At 36.1% G+C, this 23901-nt stretch overlaps 1 protein-coding gene across 1 annotated transcript in view; it reads right to left on the bottom strand.

Moving 5' to 3' along the window:
- Positions 1-23901, bottom strand: part of Nost (Nostrin) — a 281655-nt gene that overhangs the window by 131784 nt on the left and 125970 nt on the right. The window contains exon 6 of the mRNA XM_090394525.1: positions 4181-4354. Coding sequence (XP_090250651.1) covers positions 4181-4354 — 174 coding nt within the window. The remainder of the gene's footprint in view (positions 1-4180; positions 4355-23901) is intronic.

Here is a 23901-nt window from a genome sequence, read left to right as displayed (position 1 = left end):
GATCCTAAACAAAGTTTTAAAATAAACTTTTCTTCGCAATTTTCTACACGACAATAACTTCAATCACGGAAAGATTCACACTCTTAAAACAACATAGCGAGGACTTTAAAGTTATAAGAGACATTAGCAAATTAAAAAATTAAAGCGATGAAGATTTGTTGAAACATTGTAAAGATTTGCACTTAAAACTGAGCGACAATCAAGATTCCAACAATCGCGATATTGATGGTATGACTTTATTTGAGGAATTAAAAACTTTGCAGTGCTTTATTAAAAAAAAGTCAGCTCCTCAGGATGTTTTAAATTATATATATGAAAATAAATTAACCGACACGTTTCCGAATATTGTGATTGTGATGAGTATTTATTTAACAATACCAATATCTGTAGCATCAGGGAAAAGAAGTTTTTCAAAACTGAAACTAATAAAAAATTATTTGTGGTCAACGTCTGGAGAGCGTCTAATGAATTTATCAATTATATCAATTGAAAATAATATGGATTCATTAGACATTAAAGATATTATTAAAAATTTTGTGGCAGCTAAAGCATTACAGATAAATACATAAAATAAATCTACATTTATACTAATTGTTATATAGTTAAAAGCATATCTCCAAATTATCTTTGTTATGTAATATTTCTTTTTATATTAAAATAAAAGAAATTTTTGTTTTTATATACACACACACATTTTTGAAAATTTTTATTATTAAAAATTCCTTATTAACGAATTTCAGTGATTACAATGTTCTACTACTGTTAAATAAAATTTATTTTTATGTATGCATATAAACTGTTTTGTACTTTTAACAAAGTAAAATTTTTCGCAAAAATTTTTCATGGAAACTTATTTTATGGGGGCGCTGAAAAACGTTTTGCCCAAGGGTACTTCCTACCCATGGCACGACACTGTCTTGGTATGAGACCTAATGGGGAAACTAGATCAAAGGGAGGAATGGGAAAAATGTTTGTGAAAGTTCAGCTATTATATGCAAACGTGATGAAGATATGAATGTCTTCTAACATGGTTATATATGTGGGGGTAGAAAAATATGCTTTAGGTTCAGACATTTCAAGTATGCCTGGTAAGGGAAAAGAGAAAATTCTAGAACAAGATGACCAAATAGATTGCATATCTAATTATAAGAATAGGCTATGTGATAATTTATTATCATGTCTATATACAAATGCCAGGAGCATTAAAAACAAAGAGGTTGAGTTCATTGCTTTATTGAATACAATGTGGCCTAAGATTGTTGGCATTAATGAAACCTGGCTATCAGAATCAGATATGGTAAACAGGATCGAGTGTAATGAATATACTCTTTTTTTTTTAGGAATGAAGGAAGAGATGGAAGAGAAGGAGGAGTGCTATTAATGATATCAGTCCAGTTAGGGTAGAAACACAAGAAAACAATGATGGTAGCAATGTCCCATGTAGCAGTAAGTTTCAGTCTATCTGGTGTGAAGTGGAGGTTAACAGAATGAAATATATGGTGAGGGTGTTGCTACAGACCTGGCAGCTCAGTTGCAGGGGACGAAGAAATGCATCGACAATTTAGCCTTATGGGTACCAAACGAATGATCATTATGTGTGACTTGAATTTTTCAAACATTGATTGGGTAGAAGAGAAATCTCATGATAAGAAAGAAGAGGAATTTATTGAATTGTTGCAAGACAACTTTCTGAGGCAGCATGCAAAAGAAGGAACTTGAAGTAAAAGTGTTGGATTTGCTCATAGTATCCTGAAGAGGTCTCTTTAAAGAATATGGCTATTTTACCATCAGTTGGTGACAGTGATTATGCTGTACTTTCTTGGGAAGCAGTGGCACGCCCAGAGAGGCAGCCAAGGCCCTAACCAAGAAAAGGAAAAAAAACACTAGAAAATTTTCTGAAAATCTTTTAATTAAAATTCTTTTTTTTTTTAATTTTATTTACGTTGTGTCGTATCTCCTATTTCTATGCTACTTATGAATTAGTGACCACTGCAGATGCTCAGTCTGGTCATATGCAATGTGTAGTGTGTATTCTCAAATAGTCTACTCAACTTGCCCCCCCCACCCCCCCCACAAGATTAAATCTCGAGTGCAATACTGTTGGGAAGTATATAATTGTATTGATGCTTCGATTAAAACAGATTACATGCTGAACTACAAAGCTGGAAATTATGATCAACTTAGGAGAATACTATCTTTGGTCCCATGGTATCAGTTATTGAATGGATAAAATGTCAGCAATGCATGGAAATCTTTGAAAAAGTGCTTAAATGAAGCAGTACCTGAATGTATCCCTAGTGTTCGAAGAATTAATAGGTTGCACATCCAATAAATGGATGTCCAACCTAATTGAGCAAGAAATCCACAAGAAGATGATGTGGAAAGAATATCATGAGAATAAGAGAAGTTATGAAATATATAAAGCTCAGGTCAGAAAAATAACAAGTATTGTGAGAAAAGCTAAATCAGAGTATGAAAAGAAATTGGCCATGCAAGCTAAAGGCAATCCAAAAGAATTTAATTATTATGCCACAAATAAAAGAATAAATGTGGAAGAATAACTTTATTGAATGTAGATGGTACTCTAGTGACGGAAGCTAGTGAGATTGTTCAGTTAACGAGTTCTCACTTTGCTAAGATATATCGACCAGATGTATGTAACATGGTGCACTGTGCTACTGCTACATTAGATGAAGAGTTAGAGTTTCATGAAAATGAGGTTGAAGAGTTGTTGCATAACCTGGGTAAGAATTTGTCTATAGGGATAGATGGAATATCAACCCGTATGCTAAAGGAACGTTCAGCCGAATTGGCTAAGCCTTTCGCATGTTTGTTGATCTTTAGTATCAGCTAAGGAATGATACCACAGGAATATATGATAGTTCCATTGCACAAGGGTGGTGCAAAACCTGATGCATTTAACTACTGACCTATCATTATCTCTGGTGTGGATAGTGAAGATTTTAGAGAAGTTGGTAAGAACTCTCATATAGAAATGGGTAGACAAACATGCTATACTCTGTAAGGAACAGCATGGGTTTACTAAAGGAAGGTCATACTTTAGCAATTTGCTCATATTTTATAACAATGTTATAGCCGAGTTGGATAAAGGGAGTGGATACACTATGATAATGTTGGGTATTTCTAAGGCTTTGATAGGATACCACACAAAAGGCTGTTGCATAAACTGGAGAATATGGGATTGGAATATCAACTCTTGACTTGGATCAGGAGATGGTTGACAGACAGATATCAAAAAGTGGTATACAGTGGATGTGAATCTGCCAGATTTTAAGTGATCAGTGGCATACCTCAGGGTTCAGTCCTTGGGCTATTATTATTTAATCTATACATTAATAACATCAGTAAGGATCAGGATCTAACATCAGATGTGCAATTGTTTGCCGATGATGCAAAGATAGGCAGGGCAATCAGGGATGCTATTGATATTCAGTAATTACAAAATGATTTGAATAGACTGGAAATTTGGGCAAACGAAAATGGCTGTCAATTTAATGTTAGTAAGTATAAAGTTATGCATTTTGGCATAATTCAAGTTCCAGCAGCATATTATATTATGCAAGGTTATGCTACAAGAAACTGAAACAGAAAGGGATCTTGGCATACTGGTGGATAGGAATTTAAAGTTCAAAGATCATATAGCAAAAATCGCAAATACAACTCAGAGGATAATTGTGATGTTGAAACAAACCTTGACATGCAAGGATAAGGAAGTCATTTTGCTTCTTTATATGGCTTTGACAAGACCACACCTGGATTACTGTGCACAGATTTGGTCTCCCAGGTTCCAAGGGGATAAAGAGTTACAAAGATTATATCTGAATTATGGGATTTAGATATTGAGGACAGATTGCAGTATGTGGACTGCAGACTCTGGTTAACAGGAGAAATATGGGGTGATACAATAGCTCTATAATTTTTCATTATGAAATTTTTCATTATATGGAATGCAGGAAGAGAACACTGTGGCATCAATGGAAGTTAAATTTATTTGCAGTCAAGAAAGGGGTAAGAGCTAGGTTTTTCTCCCAGAGAGCAGTATTTAAGGGAAGGTATGATAGCTGGGAGTGATTTATAGCCTCCCTTGATAAGTCCAACTCACTGGAGGTCTCAGACAACAAAACAAGTCAAAACTGCAGCATAGTTTAAAAAATCTTACCTTGCTCAAATCTTTTTCTGTCAGAACTTTTCCTCGTGCTGCTTTACTGTCTAAAGCCTGTTCCTTCATTCTTTCATTTTCTCTTGCACAAGCATAACTAACTTTTTTAGCTTTATATTCCTCATTTCGCCTATCTGTTAAATTCTTGGTAGATTTATCTACAGCATTTTCACACTTGAAATAAATGTAAATGAAATTTTAATTTAAAATTTGAAAAAAAAAAAAAAAAAAAAAAAAAAAAAAAAAAAAAAAGTAATTTGACATTTGAGTTTATTTGCAGAATATCTGAAATTAGATAAGCCATGGACTATATAATTAACTACTCTCCCAGTAAATTCCTTTGTTGCAGGTCCATGTTTTCAAAAAGGTATACTTCAAACCATAAATAACATTAATGATGCTAAAAAGTTTGCAAAATTATGCATCTAGTTTTGAGAAGTTTCAGTTCAATTCAACTTTTACCATGAAGAATGCAGTTTCAGTTCAAGTAGTACTATATGCTAATAAATCTTCAGAACAGAATTTTAAATATTTAGAGAACATGTTACAGTTTCAAGTGCATTTTTTCTGAATATAAACTCTAAATGTTACTTGTAATTTTGATGAATTCGAAGTCCATTGCAAATGGTTTGAAATTAAATTTTTTTTAAATCAGATAAACTGATAAAAATGGATATCAAATTGAAAAGATCAGTATATAAGAAAGTTTAAAAATTATTAAAGTTGAACAGCTTTTACATTAAATTGTAGTCAACAATACAAACATTATTCAAGAAAAAATGAAACAAGTTGAAAACAAGAACCAAACCTTGGAGTCTCAGTGGCAAACTCTGAAAAAGACACTGATTGATTTAGCTAGGGAGTATATGGTGAAGTTGTCTGCAAGGATAGAAAAATAACACCATGGTGGACACAAGAAGTTAGAGAAGTAGTCCTGGAAAAGAAAGCATACCAAAAGTTTCTAGCAAATAAGTAAGCAGACGTCCTAAAAGAATACAGAGAAAAAATGTAAGCGAGCTAAGCTATGTGTAAAAGTAGCTAAACAAAAAGTCATAGGAAGACTGGTAAGAATATAGAAAATATCAGGAAAAGGCAAAATGTTCTGAAGTCTATTTACTTCAAAGAAATCAAAGATGATAAGTGACATGAAAACCAAAGATAAGGATATCTCAGATATCAGGAGTAATTACTTTGAAAGACTGTTAAACAAACCAAGCAGTGACAGGACTGTGCTAGAAAATTTTCAAGAGGAATGCATAGAGTAGTACATGAATACTTAAGGTAGAAAAAGCTGTCAAAAAACTTAAAATGTAGAAAGGCAGCTGGAGTAGAGGATATTTGACCAGAAATGCTTAAGCATGGAGGTATAAAAGATTGCAGTGGCTACACTGCATAATTCAGAGGGATTAGTCAGAAGGTCAAATTCCCAATGATTGGAACAGAGCTCTCATAGTACCCATCAATAAAAAAAAAAAAAAAAAGGAAATAAAGCTGAGTGTGAGAATTACAAAGGAATTTCTCTACTAAGTGTTGCAATTAAGATTTATACAAGGAAAAAGAGGTTGAGAAAGATTGTGGTTGAGAATATGACAAGGATTTATACTTGAGTGTATATTTTGAAAAAAAAAAAAAGGCACATGACAAGCTGCCCAGAAAAAAGCTTTTCAAAATACTTCAATCATATGGAGTGAATGGAATTATTACATTATTATAGAATACAGTCTACATTTAAGTTGTCAGTCAGCAGTTAGAATTGATGGAAATACAGGAAGAAGATTTAATGTAAAATTATTATTACATGATACCTCCAGGGAGTCCAAAGACTCATCGAGGGAAGGCAACACCTACTCTACATCTCTCCGTCTCCACCACTCAACTTCATCCATCAACGCTATCTACTGTCCAACACCACGGTAAAAATAATCATAATTTAAAATTCTGAATATTTTTGCATATTGGTTATGTTAGAATGTTTATTAGTTTTAGTTTCATAACATGCATTGTTGGCACTTGCAATGTGCCCGTTATTGAAATTGTTTTGTCAAAAATGATATGTAAAGCTTTTAAAAAATATGTACTTACTGGATTTAATATTTGCATTACAAGAATTTTATTGTAATTTAAAATTATCAAAAGTTGTGTCTCCCCGTTAGTGACATTCTCTTGTCGCTAACGGAGACAAGATGCCAGCCATTACACCTAGTTTCTCGCTTGCCAGTTTCATGGAGTGCGCATGCTCGCCGAGAAGTTTGACATGCGATTGACAACTGACAAGTTCGGTATCAAAGCAATGGGAGAAATAAACAAGATAGCGTTTGGAAGGAATTTAGAACACATGCCAGCAGATATTTAGATTCAGAGGAACTGGAGGTTTTTTTTTTTTTTTTTTTTTTTTTTAATATGTGACAGTCTGAGGAAAATTAATAGTATATTCCAAAAAAGGAATCATGGAACTATTAAGTTTCAAAGTGGAATAAGTATTCGTAAATAAAAGGGAAATATTGCTATATGCATTTTAGATGGAATATTGGAGGAAACATTAATTGAAAGATTTATAGTAGATTCCGAAAAGGAAATCTTAGAAATAAGATTTTTTTTTTAATTGGAAGAGTAAGACTGTCACTAAGCATTTAGTGAATAAAAGAAGAATTTGCTATTTACGGTCTAAAGGAATGTTCGAGAAAACTCTAATTAGGAAGTTTCATCTGTATTAAGGACACCAGATCTGACTATTATTTCTACTGAAGAAAAGAGATAGAATTAAGTTCAGAAGAATTAATGTGTGCTACATAAGTGATGAGAAAGGAGCCTGTAAAAATGAAGAATGGAGTCACATCTTTGGAAAAGGGCTTTGACAGAGAAAGAAACTGGCAATGAACATTTTGTGATTATGCAAACAAAGTGTTTAGTCTAGTCTTTAGTGTAAGTTTATTTTTAAAAGGCCTTGGATCCAATTAATTTGTAGTTAATTTTGTAATATTTGTTTGAAGTGTATATATATATATATATATATATATATATATATATATTGGTTTTTGTTATATTAAATGTGTTTATTTTGTATTTTGGTCTTGAGTCAGTGATTATTTGGATTCTTAAAGAAAGAGTTAAGATCATTGCACCAATTGGAGTGAACCGTTGTGCATATAATAACATAGGTACACTCCGAAATAAAAAAAATAATTGTTAGAAAAAGATTTATTTAAAGAGGAGATTTTTAATCAATCTATTTTATTAACACCACCATTACATTTTCACAATCACAAAAATCCATGCCCATGGCAGGATTCAAACCCTCAGCCTTATGGCTGGAGAGCAGATATGCTAACCACTTGACCAACCAGGCTGGCAGGTAAGTTCCCTTTTATTCTCTCCACTTTTATTCATCACATATATGGATCACATTATGAAATAAAGTGGCAATATAAAACAGCTATATAGGAGATAAAATATGCAGATGATGCACTCCTCACATCTAGTGAGAGTCTCCAGGATGCTCTAACTAAATTGTATAATAGCTGTAACAAATATGACATGAAACTCAGCAATAAAAAGACCAAAACTATGAAAATAGGTTGGAGCATAACAGAAAACTTCAGCTGCATTTCAGCTATTTAGGCACAGTTATTAGTGAAGATTGCAGGCTAAATATGGAAATAGACAACAGAATAAGCAAAGCTAGTATGGATAGCCAGTTGAATAAATTTATATGGAAAAAAAAAAGGAGAGAAATTAGCAAAACACCAAACTAGCAGTATACAAGACAGTGTTCAAACCGTTTGAAAGTTATGGATCTGAGAGTTGGGTTAGAAACAAAGCACTTGACCAAAGACTAGAGACCACAGATATGAGAGTTCTAGGAAGAATTAGGTAGTGAACTGATGGCATTAATGGCAGAATCATTAAAAATGAAAATATTAGAAAGGAATTTGACATTAGCAAATCAAGAATGTGTCAGCAGAGCTAATATAAGGTAGTATGGCCACTTAAACAGAATGGGTGAGGAAAGATTAGCAAAACAGGTGTTTGATGCCAAGAAAGAGACCCAAAGGAGGATCAAGGTCTAGGCGGATTGATTCAGTTAGAAATGCCTTAGAAACACAAAATATTAGATATGACAATATTGAAGTTTTCACAAGTAATAGACTGACTTGAAGGAAAATTGTTGATAGGAGATTAATAATAATGTAAACTTAATCATGTCATGCTGTCATAGTAACCTGAACACCCTTCAGGGGTATATATATCAGGAGATTGAATTGATGATGAAATCAGATAAGTTGAACTTCTTAAACTTCATGATTATAATAAATGCACCTCTTTGGGTGCATTTGTTGTAATTATTTATTGATTAATGTAATTACAGATTAGTGTGTATAGCGATATTGCACCGTGCTAAGCATAATATCAGCTTTTAAGATGGAGACATTGGTGCTTAAACTGATAATACTGCAACACTTTATTAATATGAAGCAATAGCCTCTGAGCATACAGCAAGTAATAGTACTCAGTGCAGAAAATCATTGGATAAACTAGATGTGATGTGCTATATATAAAAAAAAAACAAAAAAAACTTGGGTAGCATAAATTGACCAAGTCATAAGCATTTTTAGTTTTTGCAGCAGCAACAGAATGAGTTTCCTTACTTTATGTGTATTTGAACATGAAAAATCATGTTCAGTTTATGCAATTTGATTTGCAGAACAGTCAAATGCTAATGTCACAACTGTTCCATCAAATCATGACATTGCACCACCAGCTTACTTGTAGACCAGTAGTGCAATGGCAGCATATCTGACTCCAGATCAGAAGGTTGTGTGTTCTGAGCCATGTCTGGCTCATGGGTGTGATAATTTTTTTGTGGAATGAGGAGTTGGGTGGAAAGGATAATATTCAAGAACTATTTAGTAGAAACAATGTCTACAACTTATTCAATGGTTATAAGGTTAAATAAGGTAGATGTTAAACTGTGTGATGCATGAAGAGATTAAGCATGAAATACAAAGGGAAAAAAGGCATTATGGAAACAACATAAGAGTGGTAATAATCAATTCCATGAGGAATACAAAGAACAGGCAACGAGAGTGACTTGGTTGGTAAGGGTAGCAAAAGTTCAGTCTGCAGCAGTTAGCTAATGAAGCTGGAAAAAAAACTCTTAGTGAGTTCTTTCAATATGTAACCAGCAAAATAAGAATGATTATAATAAGATGGCACTGATTGGAGAAAATTATAAGGACAACTGCAGCAGAAGATATAGTTGAGACATTTACTGAGCAGTTCATAAAGGCCTTACATCATGGAGAGTAAGGAGAGCAGTGGATGAGGAGAGACTGAGTGAGGAAGAAGTATATGAGGAATTAAGCAAGCTTGATATTAATAAGGCTGCAGGAGTTAATGGGCACACTGTGTATATCATCAAGTCATCAGACTGATTTTTTTTCTTTTTTTAATTAACAGGACGTACCTTTGAATAAAAATAACAGATGTGTTTATAATTTTGACTGCTAGATTGTTAATGGCAAGTGCAACTTTCAAGTCAGGTTACATAGCAGTTTTCATGTGGCAACCATTGAAGTAAGAGTAGACTATGTTAGACATTACATCATGGAGCAAAGAGCTATGATAAAATTTTACTCTAAATTAGGAAAAACTGCTACAGTACCAAGATCTAAAAAAGTTTAAAGTGATAACTGAGCTGTGCACAGATGTTCTGCTCATTTTCAACATTTAAAGAGAGAGAGTCCCTGGAGGAAGGACGAACCATGATGCTGTGGACAGCCAGTTTCTGCAGACAAATGAAAACGTGGTGAAGGACAGGGAAATTATTGCTAATGACACTGCACAGCTTGGTATCGGTAAGGAAATGGCCAGATTAATGTTAGAAAGATTTGCACAAGAGGAAGATTTGTCCGAGGTTTATGCTACACACGTTGACACACAAACAGAGCACTGGGTTGCATGTTATGAAAATTTCATCCATGCAGTTGATCAAGACTGTGATATGTTGTTTGATCTGGAAAAAAAACTGCAGAGCATGGAATGCTTCTCCCAGGCAGAAGAAAGTCAGATTGCAAAAATCACAGGTCAAGACAATGGTCATTGTTTTTTTTGACACTGCTGGAGATATCCACCACAAATTTGTTCCTGAAGGCATCAAAGTGAATGGTCAGTGTTATTTAGGAGTAATGCAACATCTGTATATCCAAATGAGACTTGTCAGGAAAGAACTGTTCCACAATTGGTTTCTATTGCACAACAACTTGCCTATGTACTTGGTGCTGCCTGTGAAGCAGTTTCTGGCTTTGAAATCTGTGTGATCAAACACCTCTCCCCATTTCCCAGATTTGGCTCCTGCAATGTTTTCCTCTTCCTGAAAATGAAGAGTGTGTTTTGAAAGGGGGAGCGATTCAACAACATTGAGGACATCCAGTGCAGTGTGACCCAGACACTGAAGGATGTTCCTATTCAGGACTTCTACCAATATGCCTTCAAACACCTGTCAGATGTAAATTGTTTGGAGGGAGATTTTGAATCTGTAATTGACAATTCTGTATATAGTTCTTTGTTTTGTATAATAATTGTCATCTCATTACTTAATGGGCACACTTTGTATCACTGTGTAATTTGAAAGAATGTGCTAGATAGTTGAAATCTGCCTTGACATTTGTTTAATGCAAGTCTTACATTAGGTCAAGTTCTAAAGGAATGGAAGGAAGGCAAGATTGTACCACTTTGACAATTCAAGCATCAAATTATAGGCTGTGTGTGTGTGTGTGTGTGTGTGTGTGTGTGTGTGTGTGTGTGTGTCAGGCATTTTGTTCAAGTCTTGGAAAAACTGGTGAGAATCAGGATCCAGAATTGGGTTGACAGCAATGGTATTATCTTTGATGGACAGCACAAATTTACTAAAGAGAGGTCATGTTTTAGTAATCTACTTATTACAATAAAGTGATAGCAGCATTGGATCTGGGAGATGGATACATAGTAATATACTTAGGCTGTGCAAAGGTTTTTGCTAGATTACTATATGATAAGTTGATAGTCAAACTAGAGCAGATGGGATTGGATATCAGACTAGTGCATTGGATTAGAGATTTGGCTAACAGATAGGTATCAGCAAGTTGTGTATGGGAGAGCAATATCCAAGAAGAGGAAAGTCACCAGTGTATGCCTCAGGGGCCTGTTTTAGGGCCATTGCTGTTTAACCTGTATGTTAATAATATTGGGAAAGTTTTGGATGGGATATTCAGTTATTTGTGGATGATGCAAAGTTGGGATTAACTATGAGGAGCAGAGAAGATGTTGAGGCCTTACAAGAAGACTAGAATAGAACTGAGTGAATTGGCACAGGAATGAGGATGCCAGTTCAATGTTGCAAAATGTAAGGTTTTAAAATTTAGGAAACAAATGGGATGTAGAATTCACACTTGGTGGGGATATACTGTTAGATGCAGAGTAAATAAGAGGCTTTAGGATGATGGATAAGGATCTAAACTTTAAAGGGCACATTGCCAAAATTGTGAGGACAACACAAAGAATTCCAGGAATCATGCAGAGGACATCCACAAGTAAAGAGATTCAGGTTCCATTGTATAAGGTTCTAACTAGGCCACATATGATGTACTGTGCACAGATTTAGTCACCTGGTTTTCAAAAAGATGAAGAGATGTTGGAAAAGGTCCAGAGGTGATTGACCAAAATAGTTTCTGATCTCTGGAATGTTGAATATGAATAAAAGGTTGAGATGATGCAATTTGCAGAGTCTAGTGGATAGGAGGAAGAGGTGATATGATAGAGATGTACAGGTTAGTAAGAGATTGTTATAGGATCAATGTTGGAGAGGTTTTACAGCAAATGGTGAGAGATCAGGGAAGAACTAGAGGACATCCCTGGGAGCTATATAAGGAGGGTGTGAGAAGCAAGTTTTTTGCATGTAGAGTTGTGAATGATTAGAATGCTTGCCTGAGAATGTGGCTGCAGAGAACTGCATGTGTTTAGGGCACAGTATGATGGGATGTGTATATGACAAAAGAGACCTCCTAGATGAGTGACTTCATGGGATCTTAAGATGATGATAATAATAAAGTTTTTTTTTTGTAATGGCAATGAATGCTGGTATGAGTTTGGTGAAAAGATTTGCTAGCTGCTAAGATTATATAGTAGACAGATTATATTGTATAATCTTAGCAGAAGCTAAGATTATTTTACTGAACTACATAAAAAAGTGCAATTTTAATTCTTAATGCTCTTGCTTTTCCTAAAAACTTTCTAATAAAAACTTATTTAAGGACACTCAAATACTCTAAGTAGAATTAAAGAGTTCAATTTTAGTATGGATGGGATAATTTGTTACAATAATTTGTTATAGTCTTCCATCAAGAAATGAGTTTCTTATATCAATTCTACAAATGAGATTACAAAACCTACAGGACATCAGTGCCATATGCACAGTCAAGTGGTTAAGGAGATTTTTTTTTTCCCTGCTTGAGAAATAAAAGACTGTTAAATTCTGAAATAAGTATGGAATATGAAAGTTGTTCTAGGGTATACAGTGATTGACAGAATGAAATTAAAATGACAAGTTGGATTTGTATATTAGCTGGATGAATGACTGTTTTCCCTAGTGTGTATAGCCTTGAAGTGAAAGAATGACAATACCAGTTCAGCAGAATGGTGCCCATTAAAATATAAACCTCCAGAAAATCCAAAGATTATAGTGTGGAAGATATCTATTTAAAGGACTAGATATTCCAAGTATTTTTATGGAAGTTCTTAATATATTGACCCAAATGCAAGAAGAGTATTCTGAGATGGCAAATTTATATAGGGTTTAAGCTATGTAGATAAAAACAGTATTTTTTTTTGGGGGGGGGGACAGTTTTGGAGATCAAGGAGACTGGATGTGATGATTTCTGTGCCAAGAAAGGATACAAGTGTACGTCAGTCACAGAAAAGGAATTAATCTTATTTAGAGATCTGGATGTGACAAAGTTAAGAGTGCCTTTCATACACAAACCAGAACAGGAGTCTTTTGATAACACTGAAATTTAAAGATTGTCTTCATCCCACTGGAACATGGCAAAAAGTATTTTTTTGTGACTCCCACCCATAAAAGGTTATAAACCTGTAGAAGAACAGGACTAATTTTTTCTTTTATTTTATAAACTGGAAATCCAGATCCCAAACACTGAGCTTTCAGATCCCCAAGAAACAGGGTAGTGGTTTCACACCAGGCAATAAAATTCACTTCTGATTTAAAGACAATCTCAAACATCTGTGCCAGGACAGTATTTGAACCTGCAGCCTATTAGGTGGAAAGCTGTTATAATAGTTGCTCTGGCAGCAAAGGCTGGCTAGATGTTTAAGATAATTGTTATGGATCTTAAGTTTCAGCATCATAGTTCTTGTCAAATGAGGGGAATGGAGTGTACTGTGAACAGTAGAAGAACTGACAGGATTCTAAGTTAATGAGAGAATGTCATTTTTGTATAGGAGGAAGATCATATGCAAGAGTTCTAGGGGTATTTAGCACTGGTGAAGAAATCTGAAGAGAAATGATCCATTATGACATATAGTGAATGACCAGGGAAGAATTAAATTAATTTAAAAGGTAGCAGTTGTATGGAATTATCCAATTCGTACTCAACCTAACTGAACATTACCACAACCACCCAAGATGTGTTAAAATTAGCTTTATGTCTATAGAGAAAACTAATTCCAAACATCTCACTATTTTTCATTATACTCATGCATATAGAGAAAACTTTCACTGCACAAGACACTAGTGTCCCACTTACTGGAGGGTCTGAAGTGGCTTGAAAAGAGTTCCATGTTTGATCTCTAGAGCAGAGTGGTTGGATGATATAGAATAACAAAAATGCATAAAAAATGCTTACCCACCAATTGCACTGGTGTGCTATAGATTTAGCAATCTTTCAAGTGGATGAGTAATATATGATTAAGCAGTTGAAAAATTTCTTGAAAAACTATAGCATATAGAAATATGCTGAAAATCATTCCTGAATGACCTGTGCTTTGGCACATCTTGAAAATAACCCTTATCAGATGAAAAACTAAATGCAAAATATATGCACTTAGTCAGTAATAATGTTCACTGGAATTTTAACATTCAGACAGGCATTGCTCCACTGGCATGTAGGGAGGGGGAGGACATAATATATTGAGGAAATACTCCAAACAATCATCATTAGCCTGCAATGTTACCAGTTAACATGAATAACCTACAGATCGATTTTGCTATTTCCATCATGCACAAGGCAACTGGAATTTTAGACCAAGTTGTCATTTTACAATTAGGTATTATTATTACATGACATCTCTAGGGAGTCCAAAGACTAACAGCTGCTTCAGCAATTGTTAATATTGGTTTAATTGATTCTAAATCTTCTGTTTGGATTTGTTTTATCCATGCTAAACTGATCAGATATATTAGTACAGTAATCCCTTGATTAATGCGCCCCCGATTAGTGCATTATTTTTTTCTATACCTAAATTCGATTAGTGCGTCTATATGCATCTTAAAAATAAATGTTATAAATTTTAAAAAAAATTTCTATCTATACATTTTTATTGCTAACTATTTTAAAAAATCACTCACCAGAATGAAATAATTTAGTTACTGATTTAAAACATTTTACAAATGTTATTTTTAATGGCATACTACACTACTTCCATGTACACCATGTCCCAAATTTTTACTGCCAAAATTTATGTCATCTGCTGTAGTACACCCAGATTTGAGACCCTTCGACAAGTCACAAAAAGGAGAATCCATTCCCATAATAGGGTATTCAATCCATCTTCTGGGACGAGTTGTTTATTATTACACATCGGAAAATTAACTTCTCTTTTATGATCATTGCAGTTTTTAAAGTGGTAACTATTTTGCTTGTATAACAGTTGGGAAATTTTATCTATAAAGCACATGATTTCGCGAGTTGGTGACTAATTTGTACGTCCTTCATTTCTTTCTCCCCTTCAATGATAACGTCCAAGGGTTAATTAAATCTCATTCTGAAGAATTGAGCGATTTCGACCTGCTAAATTTAGATGCACAGCAGGAAGATCCCGAAGAATATGCAGAAAATTTAACCACTGATAGTCAGCCAAAAGAGATTTCACAGAAACAATTTGAAAATATTTTTCATACAATCTAAGTTTTTAAGCAGCAATGCTGAGAGGCTGACCCTGATAAACAGAGAAGCAGTAAAATTTGCAGAAGAGTAGAAGAGGCAATAGGGCCATACTGTGGGTTGTATGAAAAAAAGAAACAAAATGCCTGCCAAACTACATTAGCTCAATTCTTTGTTAAGTAGAATAATAAATTTACATTCTGAATATGTTTTATTGTCTTTCAGCTTCATGGTTTTCCTTTAACTAGACCCTGAGACATACCCTGATTCTTTTATAAAAAAAATTAAGGGTCAAAAAAAGAAATCTGAGGAATGAATTATACATTTTCCCATAGATTGTCTGTACATATGGCCCTATAAAGAGGAATACAACAAAGATGGTGTCCACATCGCCATCTTTGTCTAAAAATTTTAATTTAAAGGATTTGATTCAGTGTACTGTTTGCGAAATGTATGCATTGAGGAGAGCGGTTGGAGTCTGGTTAAACAACGATAGTGGAGTGAACGTGTGCAGAAAGTGTAAAAAAATGCAAGGATTTAAAGAGTGTTTCAGGTCTTGATATCGGTGTTGAAAGTGAGAATCTAGAAAATACCGATATGCGAGGTATGAATAGTGATATTTGTGAGGTAGTACCAGATAGCTGTGAGAGTGGCGTTGAAAGTGAGAATGAAGGTAAACATACAGAACGAATGAATGAATTATCGGGGAATAAAAATGATGACTGATGCAATGAGTGAGATCGCTCAGTTACGCGGAGAGATACACAGGGCAAATCGGCAGCTGGAACATTGGCAAAAATGTTTACCAAGCGTACCGACTGATAAACGGCAAAAGTATGATAGAAAAAATAAGAGTACGATAGTGAGTGTAAACAAAATGAAAGAGTGAGTGTTGTATGGAGATTTCTTAGTAAGAGGTGTGTTAGTCTATAGTTTAACAAAATCCTACCAACCTGGTGCGAATGTTAAGGATGTAAGCGAGTCAATTAGAATGCAAAAGCAGCAGGTGAAAGAATTGATAGTAGGAGAAGGTACAAATGATTTGAAAGGAAAAAAAATGGCTATGAGTGAGGATGTGAAGGAATTGCTTGAGCTAACAAAAGAGAAGACTGAGAGTGTTAGGATGGCGAGTCTGTTTCCGCAGTATGACAGTGAAGAGTATAGGAGGGCCATAATTGCAAATGACTTTATGCATGAATTATGCAAGACGAGTGGTGTGGAATTTGTGGAGCGAGTTCGATGGGTGAAAGGATTTATATAAGATGGATGGTTTACATTTGAATGGATTTGGTGTAAAGAGACTTGAAAAGGTGTTGTCGAATGTAGTGGATGTGCAGAATCAGGGAAACTAGAGTTATTAAGGGGGGGGAGTGGATACGCAGACTTTAGGGAGACAGTTGAGTGTATGAATGTGTGTAATATGCCCGAGCGAATACGAAGGACAACTAATCAGAATGGGATAGTTAGTATAAGGCATCAATATAGGGATGGGACAAATGGGCTTCTGCAATTCATGTATACTAATGCCAGAAATATTAAGAACAAGAAGGAAAAATTTTTGGGTTGGCACTTCCAGGCCACAGGTTATTGGCATTAGTGAAACATGGCTGACAGAAGATGATATAGCTAGTAGGATTGAATGTATGGGGGGGGGGGATATGGTGTGTTCAGGAGTGACGGAGAATAAAATGGAGGAGTGTTATTGATGATAGCTGATGAGCTACAGCTAAGGAGAATAGAAGTGGAACTGCAGGATAGAGAAAAGAGTACATTTTAGGCTATTTGGTGTGAGATTGAAACTAGCAGAACAAAATATACAGTTGGGTGCTGTTATAGACCAGGTGATGGAATAGATGGTGGAGATAGTACGCATAAGCAAATAGAAGAAATGAGTGGAAGGAGGGTAATTATTATGGGTGATTTCAACTATGGTAACATTGATTGGAAGGAGGAGAGGACACATGGGAGGAAGGAATTGGATTTTATGCGATTATTAAGGGATAACTATCTGCAACAGCATGTAATGGAAAATACTAGGGGTCAGAGAGAGTGCTTGACCTAGTAATTGCATCTGAGAATTTGGCTGTAACAAATATGACCACGTTGCCACCAATTAACGAGAGTGATCATAAGGTCTTGACTTGGGAGGTGGCTAAAGGTGTGGAATTTACAATTAAGACAAGGTACATGTGGAATTATTGGGCTGGTAAATACAACAAGCTTAGGAGTTTGATTGGTTCAGTGCTATGGCATGTAAAACTACAAGGGCTAGATGTTGATAGTGCATGGGAGGTGGTTAGGAAGTGTTTGCATGAAGCAATGGCTGACTGTATACTTAGAGTCCAAATAATAAATCAAGTAGGGGTTAAATGGATGAATAACACCATTAAGCTTGAGCTGCAAAAAAAAGAGACAACTATGGAGGAAATTTAAGAAGAAAGGTGACTAGCAGGCACATGAACGGTATAAAGCGCAGGCCATAAGGGTAACAAGTGTGGTAAAAAAAGCAAAAACGGATTATGAAAGAACATTAGCCATGCAGGCGAAAGAGAATCCCAAACAGTTTTTTCGATATGTTGCAAGTAAAAGAAAAAAATGTATATGGCAGAATGATTTTAAAGAATGTTGATGGTAGGGAGGTAACCAGATCAGTTGATATAGTTGAATTACTGAGTGAGCACTTTGCAAGAATATATCACACAGGTGGTGACATTGCAGGAATGAATGAACCAATAGATTATACAGGAATTATGGTGAATGAAGTGGAGGTGAATAGTCTATTACAAAACCTCAATGTCAATACATCTGTGGGATTGGATGGTATACCAGCTTGTGTCATACGTGAAGCGGTTAAAGAATTGTCAGTGCCCTTGACCATTTTGTTTGAGTCTCGGGTCTGGGTTAGTCCCAAGGAGGTGGAAAGAGGGGAAAATAGTTCCACTGCATAAAGGAGGTTAAATTACCAAATGATCAGCATATCAGGAATCGTTGTCAAGGTCTTGGAGAAAATAGTTCAAGAGAAAAATCCAGGATTGGATAGAAGAAAATGGGATACTGTATGGGGACAACATGGTTTTGTGAAGGGTAGATCATGCCTCAGTAACTTGCTCACATTTTATAACACAGTGACGGCTGAACTGGATAAGAGTAATGGGTTTACAGTGATTCTACTGGACCTTGCTAAGGTCTTTGGCAGGATACATCGAATTCTAATCAGTAAATTGCAGCATATGGGGATGGATATAGGTTGGTGAGATGGATAGGATGGTGGTTGATGGAGATATCAGAGAGTAGTTTATTCAGGAGCAGAGTCCAAAAGACAGCTTGTGACTAGTGGTGTGCTGCAGGGTTCTGTTCTTGGACCACTACTTTTCAATTTGTTCATTAACGATATAGGATAGGATCTGAGAGGAAGCGTTCACTTGTTTGCTGATGATGCAAAGTTGGGTAGAGCAATAGTGAGTGCACAGGATGTCAAAATTTTGCAAGATGATTTGGATAGTTTGGAGGACTGGGCTAAGGAAAATGGATGTTGATTTAAGCAAAGTGTAAGGTTATGCATTTTGGGGTGAAAAGATTAGTAGCAGTATATCACATTGGTGGAACCGTACTCCAGGAGATTGATGATTGGTTGCTGAAAAATACTTTAACAAAGAGACACAAACAAGTTATTGTTCATCTGTATCAAGCCTTGATAAGACCCCCATCTAGACTACTCGACACCTATGCAGATATAGGCGTCAGGGTTTCTTCTTGATGGGGAGGAGGTGGAGAAGATCCAGAGATGAGTGACCAAGATGATAGCAGGTCTATGGAATGAACCTTATGAGAACAGGTTGAAGATTTGTGGGTTGCAAAAATTGGTTGATAGGCAGAAAAGGGGTGATATAATTGAGACATTCAAACAGAAGATTTTTCAGAATAGGACTGGTGGTGGGAGGGCTAGGGGGCCATACATGGAAGCTGAGCAAAAATGTGGTTAGCAAGGGTGTTAGAGCTAGGTTTTTTACTTGGAGAGTGGTGAATGAGTGGAATAAGCTGCTCGAGTCTGTTGTGGGTGCTATGACTGTGAATGAGTTCAAGGCAAGGTATGATAGATACTGTGTGAATATTGAATAGTTGTTCTTGACATGATGTTAGGGCCTCCCTCGACGAGTCTGTCGACTCCTTAGAGTTGCCCGAAATAATTATAGGTTATTATATTCGATTAGTGTCCGCGCAGTTAGCCTAGTAGCTTTGCGCTTCGCAACCATATGCCTGGGGAAGGAGTGTCCTAGGTTCGATTCCCGTCGGAGACGTGAAGAACTGAAGGATCTTTCTCAGCCATAGCCAAGTCAGCCGGTCTTGGGCGTGGGCAGTAGGGTTTTTTCTGCCAGTTTATCTGGTGTTTTTCATCCCGCAAGCAGGCAAACCGGCCCCGTGAACATACAGGGATACAGCCAAGAATACCTTGAGGCATAGGAGTGACCATTCTATCCTCATATTTCGGTTACAAAGGCTTTAACAGGCCTTAAAGGCCTGTTAAAGCCATTGGGATAGATATTCAATTAGTGCGTTTTTGATTAATGCGCTTGTTTTAAAGGACACATTAGGCACGCTAATCGAGGGACTGCTGTATTCAAGAGTTCATCAAAATGTTCTATTCATCTTTCTAATATCGTTTCTTTCCCACTAAGATTTATGGCCTTATCCCTACATAATGTTGTTCTAGGGCGGAAGTCTTTCTGGATTATATTTAACTTTTAATAGAAGGTTATATCATATATCAGAGATATTCCAGTTTCTTAAGTTCATCCTCATAGTATTTCTATTCTTATGCCCTCTTTTTTCTTCCTTTCCAGCCATGATATTCCTCTACAGCTTTACAACTGTGGTTCCTTTGGGTATTCATCTATAAGCCCCTTTTCTTTTTTTGCTATAGTCATGCATTCTCCATCAAACCAGTGGTTATATTCAACTACTTTTTCTAGTAATATATCTGCTGTTGTCACTATGACATCATTAAGAGTTTCTCAGGCATCATTAACACTCACTATCAGTTAGAGTCAACAGGCGTTCATTCATTTTTTTTCCCTTGAAGTTTATGGATCCTGCTTCTGTTTGAACCAGAAGCATTTCTTTCAGTTCAGCCTAACTAAAAATCTTACAGACAAACCTCAACTATCCACTGATATTCTCCTCTGTTTTTACTTTATATCACAATATTTTTCCAACTTGCTTCTCTAAACTACTAATAATGAACCATTCTCATATGGGAATAATTTACAACTTCTAATTTCTGTTGATCGACCATAATGAAGATGCAGAAAACACCATTTACTTCTCATAGATCTTGGACAGGTAATAACACAAACTTACCATTCATGTCACTTATGCACTTGCTCAAAAAAAATATAGCAATGCAACTTTTCAAATCTAACCATTGCACACCTCTTTATTCGTTTCACTGTCAAGTTTGAAATGGTTTGGAAATTATTATAGAAAGAAAGTATATAATTCTGCCATATAGAGCAAAAATGCTTATTTATTAGGCTTAAACAATGAAGTTATTATGATGATTCAGGCCTCCATGAAGTCCAAAGACTCATCATGGGAGGTCCTTCCTAAAAAAAAACAAAGTCTATCATACCACTCCTTGAACTTACTGAAATGTTCATGCTCTCACCACTATCAGGCAATGTATCCCACAGTTCAACCACCCTCCATGAAAAGAAACCACTCCTCACTCTCAGCTTCCTTTCATAACTTCCAAGATGGCTCCTTGTCCTCGCTTCTTTTACCTTGTTCCACTAAGTGAAAGAACACCCAGTGTCAATCCTGTAACTATCTCTCAACAGTTTAAAAGTCTCAATCATATCATCTCTCCTTGTATCTACCAAACACTGCAGTCCACATTCTCTCAGCCAATCCTCATAACCAACACTGTATAGTCCTGAAACCATCTTTGATATCTGTCTCTATACCCTTTCCAAATTTAATTTATCCCCTTCGAATCCTGGGGATTAAATTTGAGAACAATAGTCTAAGTGTGGTCTGATCAGGGTTTTATACAATGGAATTACAACACTTATCTCTACAGTTCAGCATCCTTCTTAGCATTGCAGCAATCCTCTGGGTTACCTTCACCACCTTTGCAATATGTTCTCTGAATTTCAGGTTTCTAATCAATCATCACCCCAAGTCTCTTGTCTCCCCTACAGCACCTCCAGAGAATGCCCCTGCATACTCTGGAGAAGCTGTACTGGAGGAAGCAGTTTGCAGCATTAAACTGATACCTGTTCCCCATTCATTTGGGCATCTGTCCAGTTTATTCAAATCCTCTTGCAAGGTTTCCACATCTGCACTATTACTAATAACCCTTCCTAGCTTCACAACATCTGCAAACATCTGAATATCCTTCTGCAATCTACTGACATTGTCACTGATATAAAGGTTAAACAACACAGCTCCCAGTACTGAGCCCTGTGGGACTCCCCACTTGTAACCTCCTTGATGTTGCCCCACCATATACAGCTCTGATATCTATCAGCTAACTAATCCTGAATTGACTAAACGTAACATCTAAACCCATGTGCTACAACTTAAATATCAGCTCATCAAATGCCTTTGCAAAATCCAAGAAAATAGCAGAATATGCCTTTCCCTCATCAACCACTCTTGTCACCATTATAAAAGGCAATCATATTACTAAAGCAAGAGTGTCCCTTAATAAATGTAATGTTGATTCTCACAGATAACATTACCCTCATCTGTCCAATCCTGTATATGGTCTGTCACTAATTTTTCCAAGATCTTAACTACTGATGAAACAAACTGGTCTATAATTAAACACTTCCAGTCTGCTGCTGCCCTTATGCAATGGCACTATTTTACCTTCCTTCCATTCCTTGGGTACCTTTCCCATAGCAAGATTTTCATCGAAAAGCCAGGTCAAGAGAGCTGTCATCACTTCTTTAGCACATTCTCTCAAAATGTGTGGCGGAATACCATCCAGTCCCAGAGCTTCACTGACATCTGGAGCACTCAGTATATTTGGAACACTCTCTCCTCTTGCACCTCTAAACCTTGAACCTGCCCTATCCCTCTAATATTAAAACTTCTCTAGGAAGAAATACTCCAATAAAGTGTTCATTGAACGCTTTATTGGAGTATTTCTTCCTAGAGAAGTTACTCTATACCCATTTTTATCCCACAATGTCATTCTTCCATAAATCATTTCTCCTCCTACTGGCCACATAGCTAAAATATTCCCTATGATTTTTTGAATCTTAAGGCCAATCTCTTCTCATATTCCAGTTTTGTCCTCCTTACAATACTAGTCACTCTCCTGGCCTGAGTCTTATATTCTTCATACATCTGCTCTCCTTATATCTCTTCCATAACCTCTTTTTTTTTTCATCTGCAGTTCCTGTTTGAAATTGTTTGTCATCCACTTTACACTAAATTGTGTCCTCTTCTTTACTCGTGAAATACAGCTTACTACTACTGCTAACAAATATTCCTTAACAATTTCCCAAGCACTAATTTCCTGACCTTAAAATTCTGCTCTCCATGGAACTGCCTTAAGCTGATATCTAAGACTATTAGAATCACCTGCCTTATAATTCCACGTACATTCCCTTCTTTTTGATACTCCTGCATGTCTATTCATTTTCCAAGTCAAAATCACATGGTCACTCTCTCCAACTGCAGGAAGAGATGCCATCTCAGTTATAATCAGCTCTTCTGATGCAATGGCCAAATCCAAAACTCCTGAACCTCGTGTTCTTTCTATTACCTAAGACATAACACATGTTGCCTAAGACATTTATCTCTGAAGAATTCTAGAAATTCCATTCTCTTATTACTACATGATTTTCCTCTTCCCAATTTATACTACAATAGTTGAAATCTCCCATAATCTTCTTCTTGCACTTGCAAAGCTCAACTGCGTAAACATCTCCTGCTCCTCACCATCTGCACTCCTTGGCTTGTAGCAACACTCCACTAAATATCCTGTCTTGCTCACCTCTACCTCACACCATATGCTTTCAAAACCATTAGTGTCACTGCCCTCCAAAGCCTCCACTCGGAAAGAACATAAGTCATCACTTATAAGCAGTACCCCACTACCACGTTTTCCCTTCCTATCCTGTCGATAATTCTGTACTCTGCTACTCCTATTCCTGTTATTATATGATCTTCCATCAACCACGTCTCAGAGATCCCAATAATCTTCTGACAGGCTGATGCTATCAGTGCCACCAATTCATCTCCTTTATTCCAGATACTCCTGGCATTAGTATAAAACATAAAATGTCACTGTTTCTATACCTATCATTATCCCCTCCAGACTCAGCATTACCTGATGTATTCCTCCCTTCTCCCCACAAGAGACCACCCCTGGTACCATCCACCCTAGTAATTCTAGTTTCCCTGCATTGACACACCAACTAGTTCAGAGAATAACAATCTCTTCAGATGGCTACATCCTTCCTCATTCGGTTTCCAGTCTCTCGCATACAGTTCCTTTCTGTCCTCAAATGCCCTCCAAGCATTCACGTATTCCAAGCCTCTCTTCTGACACAT

The sequence above is a fragment of the Typopeltis vanoorti genome, chromosome 6 (assembly GCF_054136105.1).
Source record: "Typopeltis vanoorti isolate ZY-2024b chromosome 6, IOZ_Tvanoo_1.0, whole genome shotgun sequence".
Lineage (NCBI taxonomy): Eukaryota > Metazoa > Arthropoda > Arachnida > Uropygi > Thelyphonidae > Typopeltis > Typopeltis vanoorti.
This window is presented reverse-complemented; position numbering and strand designations above follow the sequence as displayed.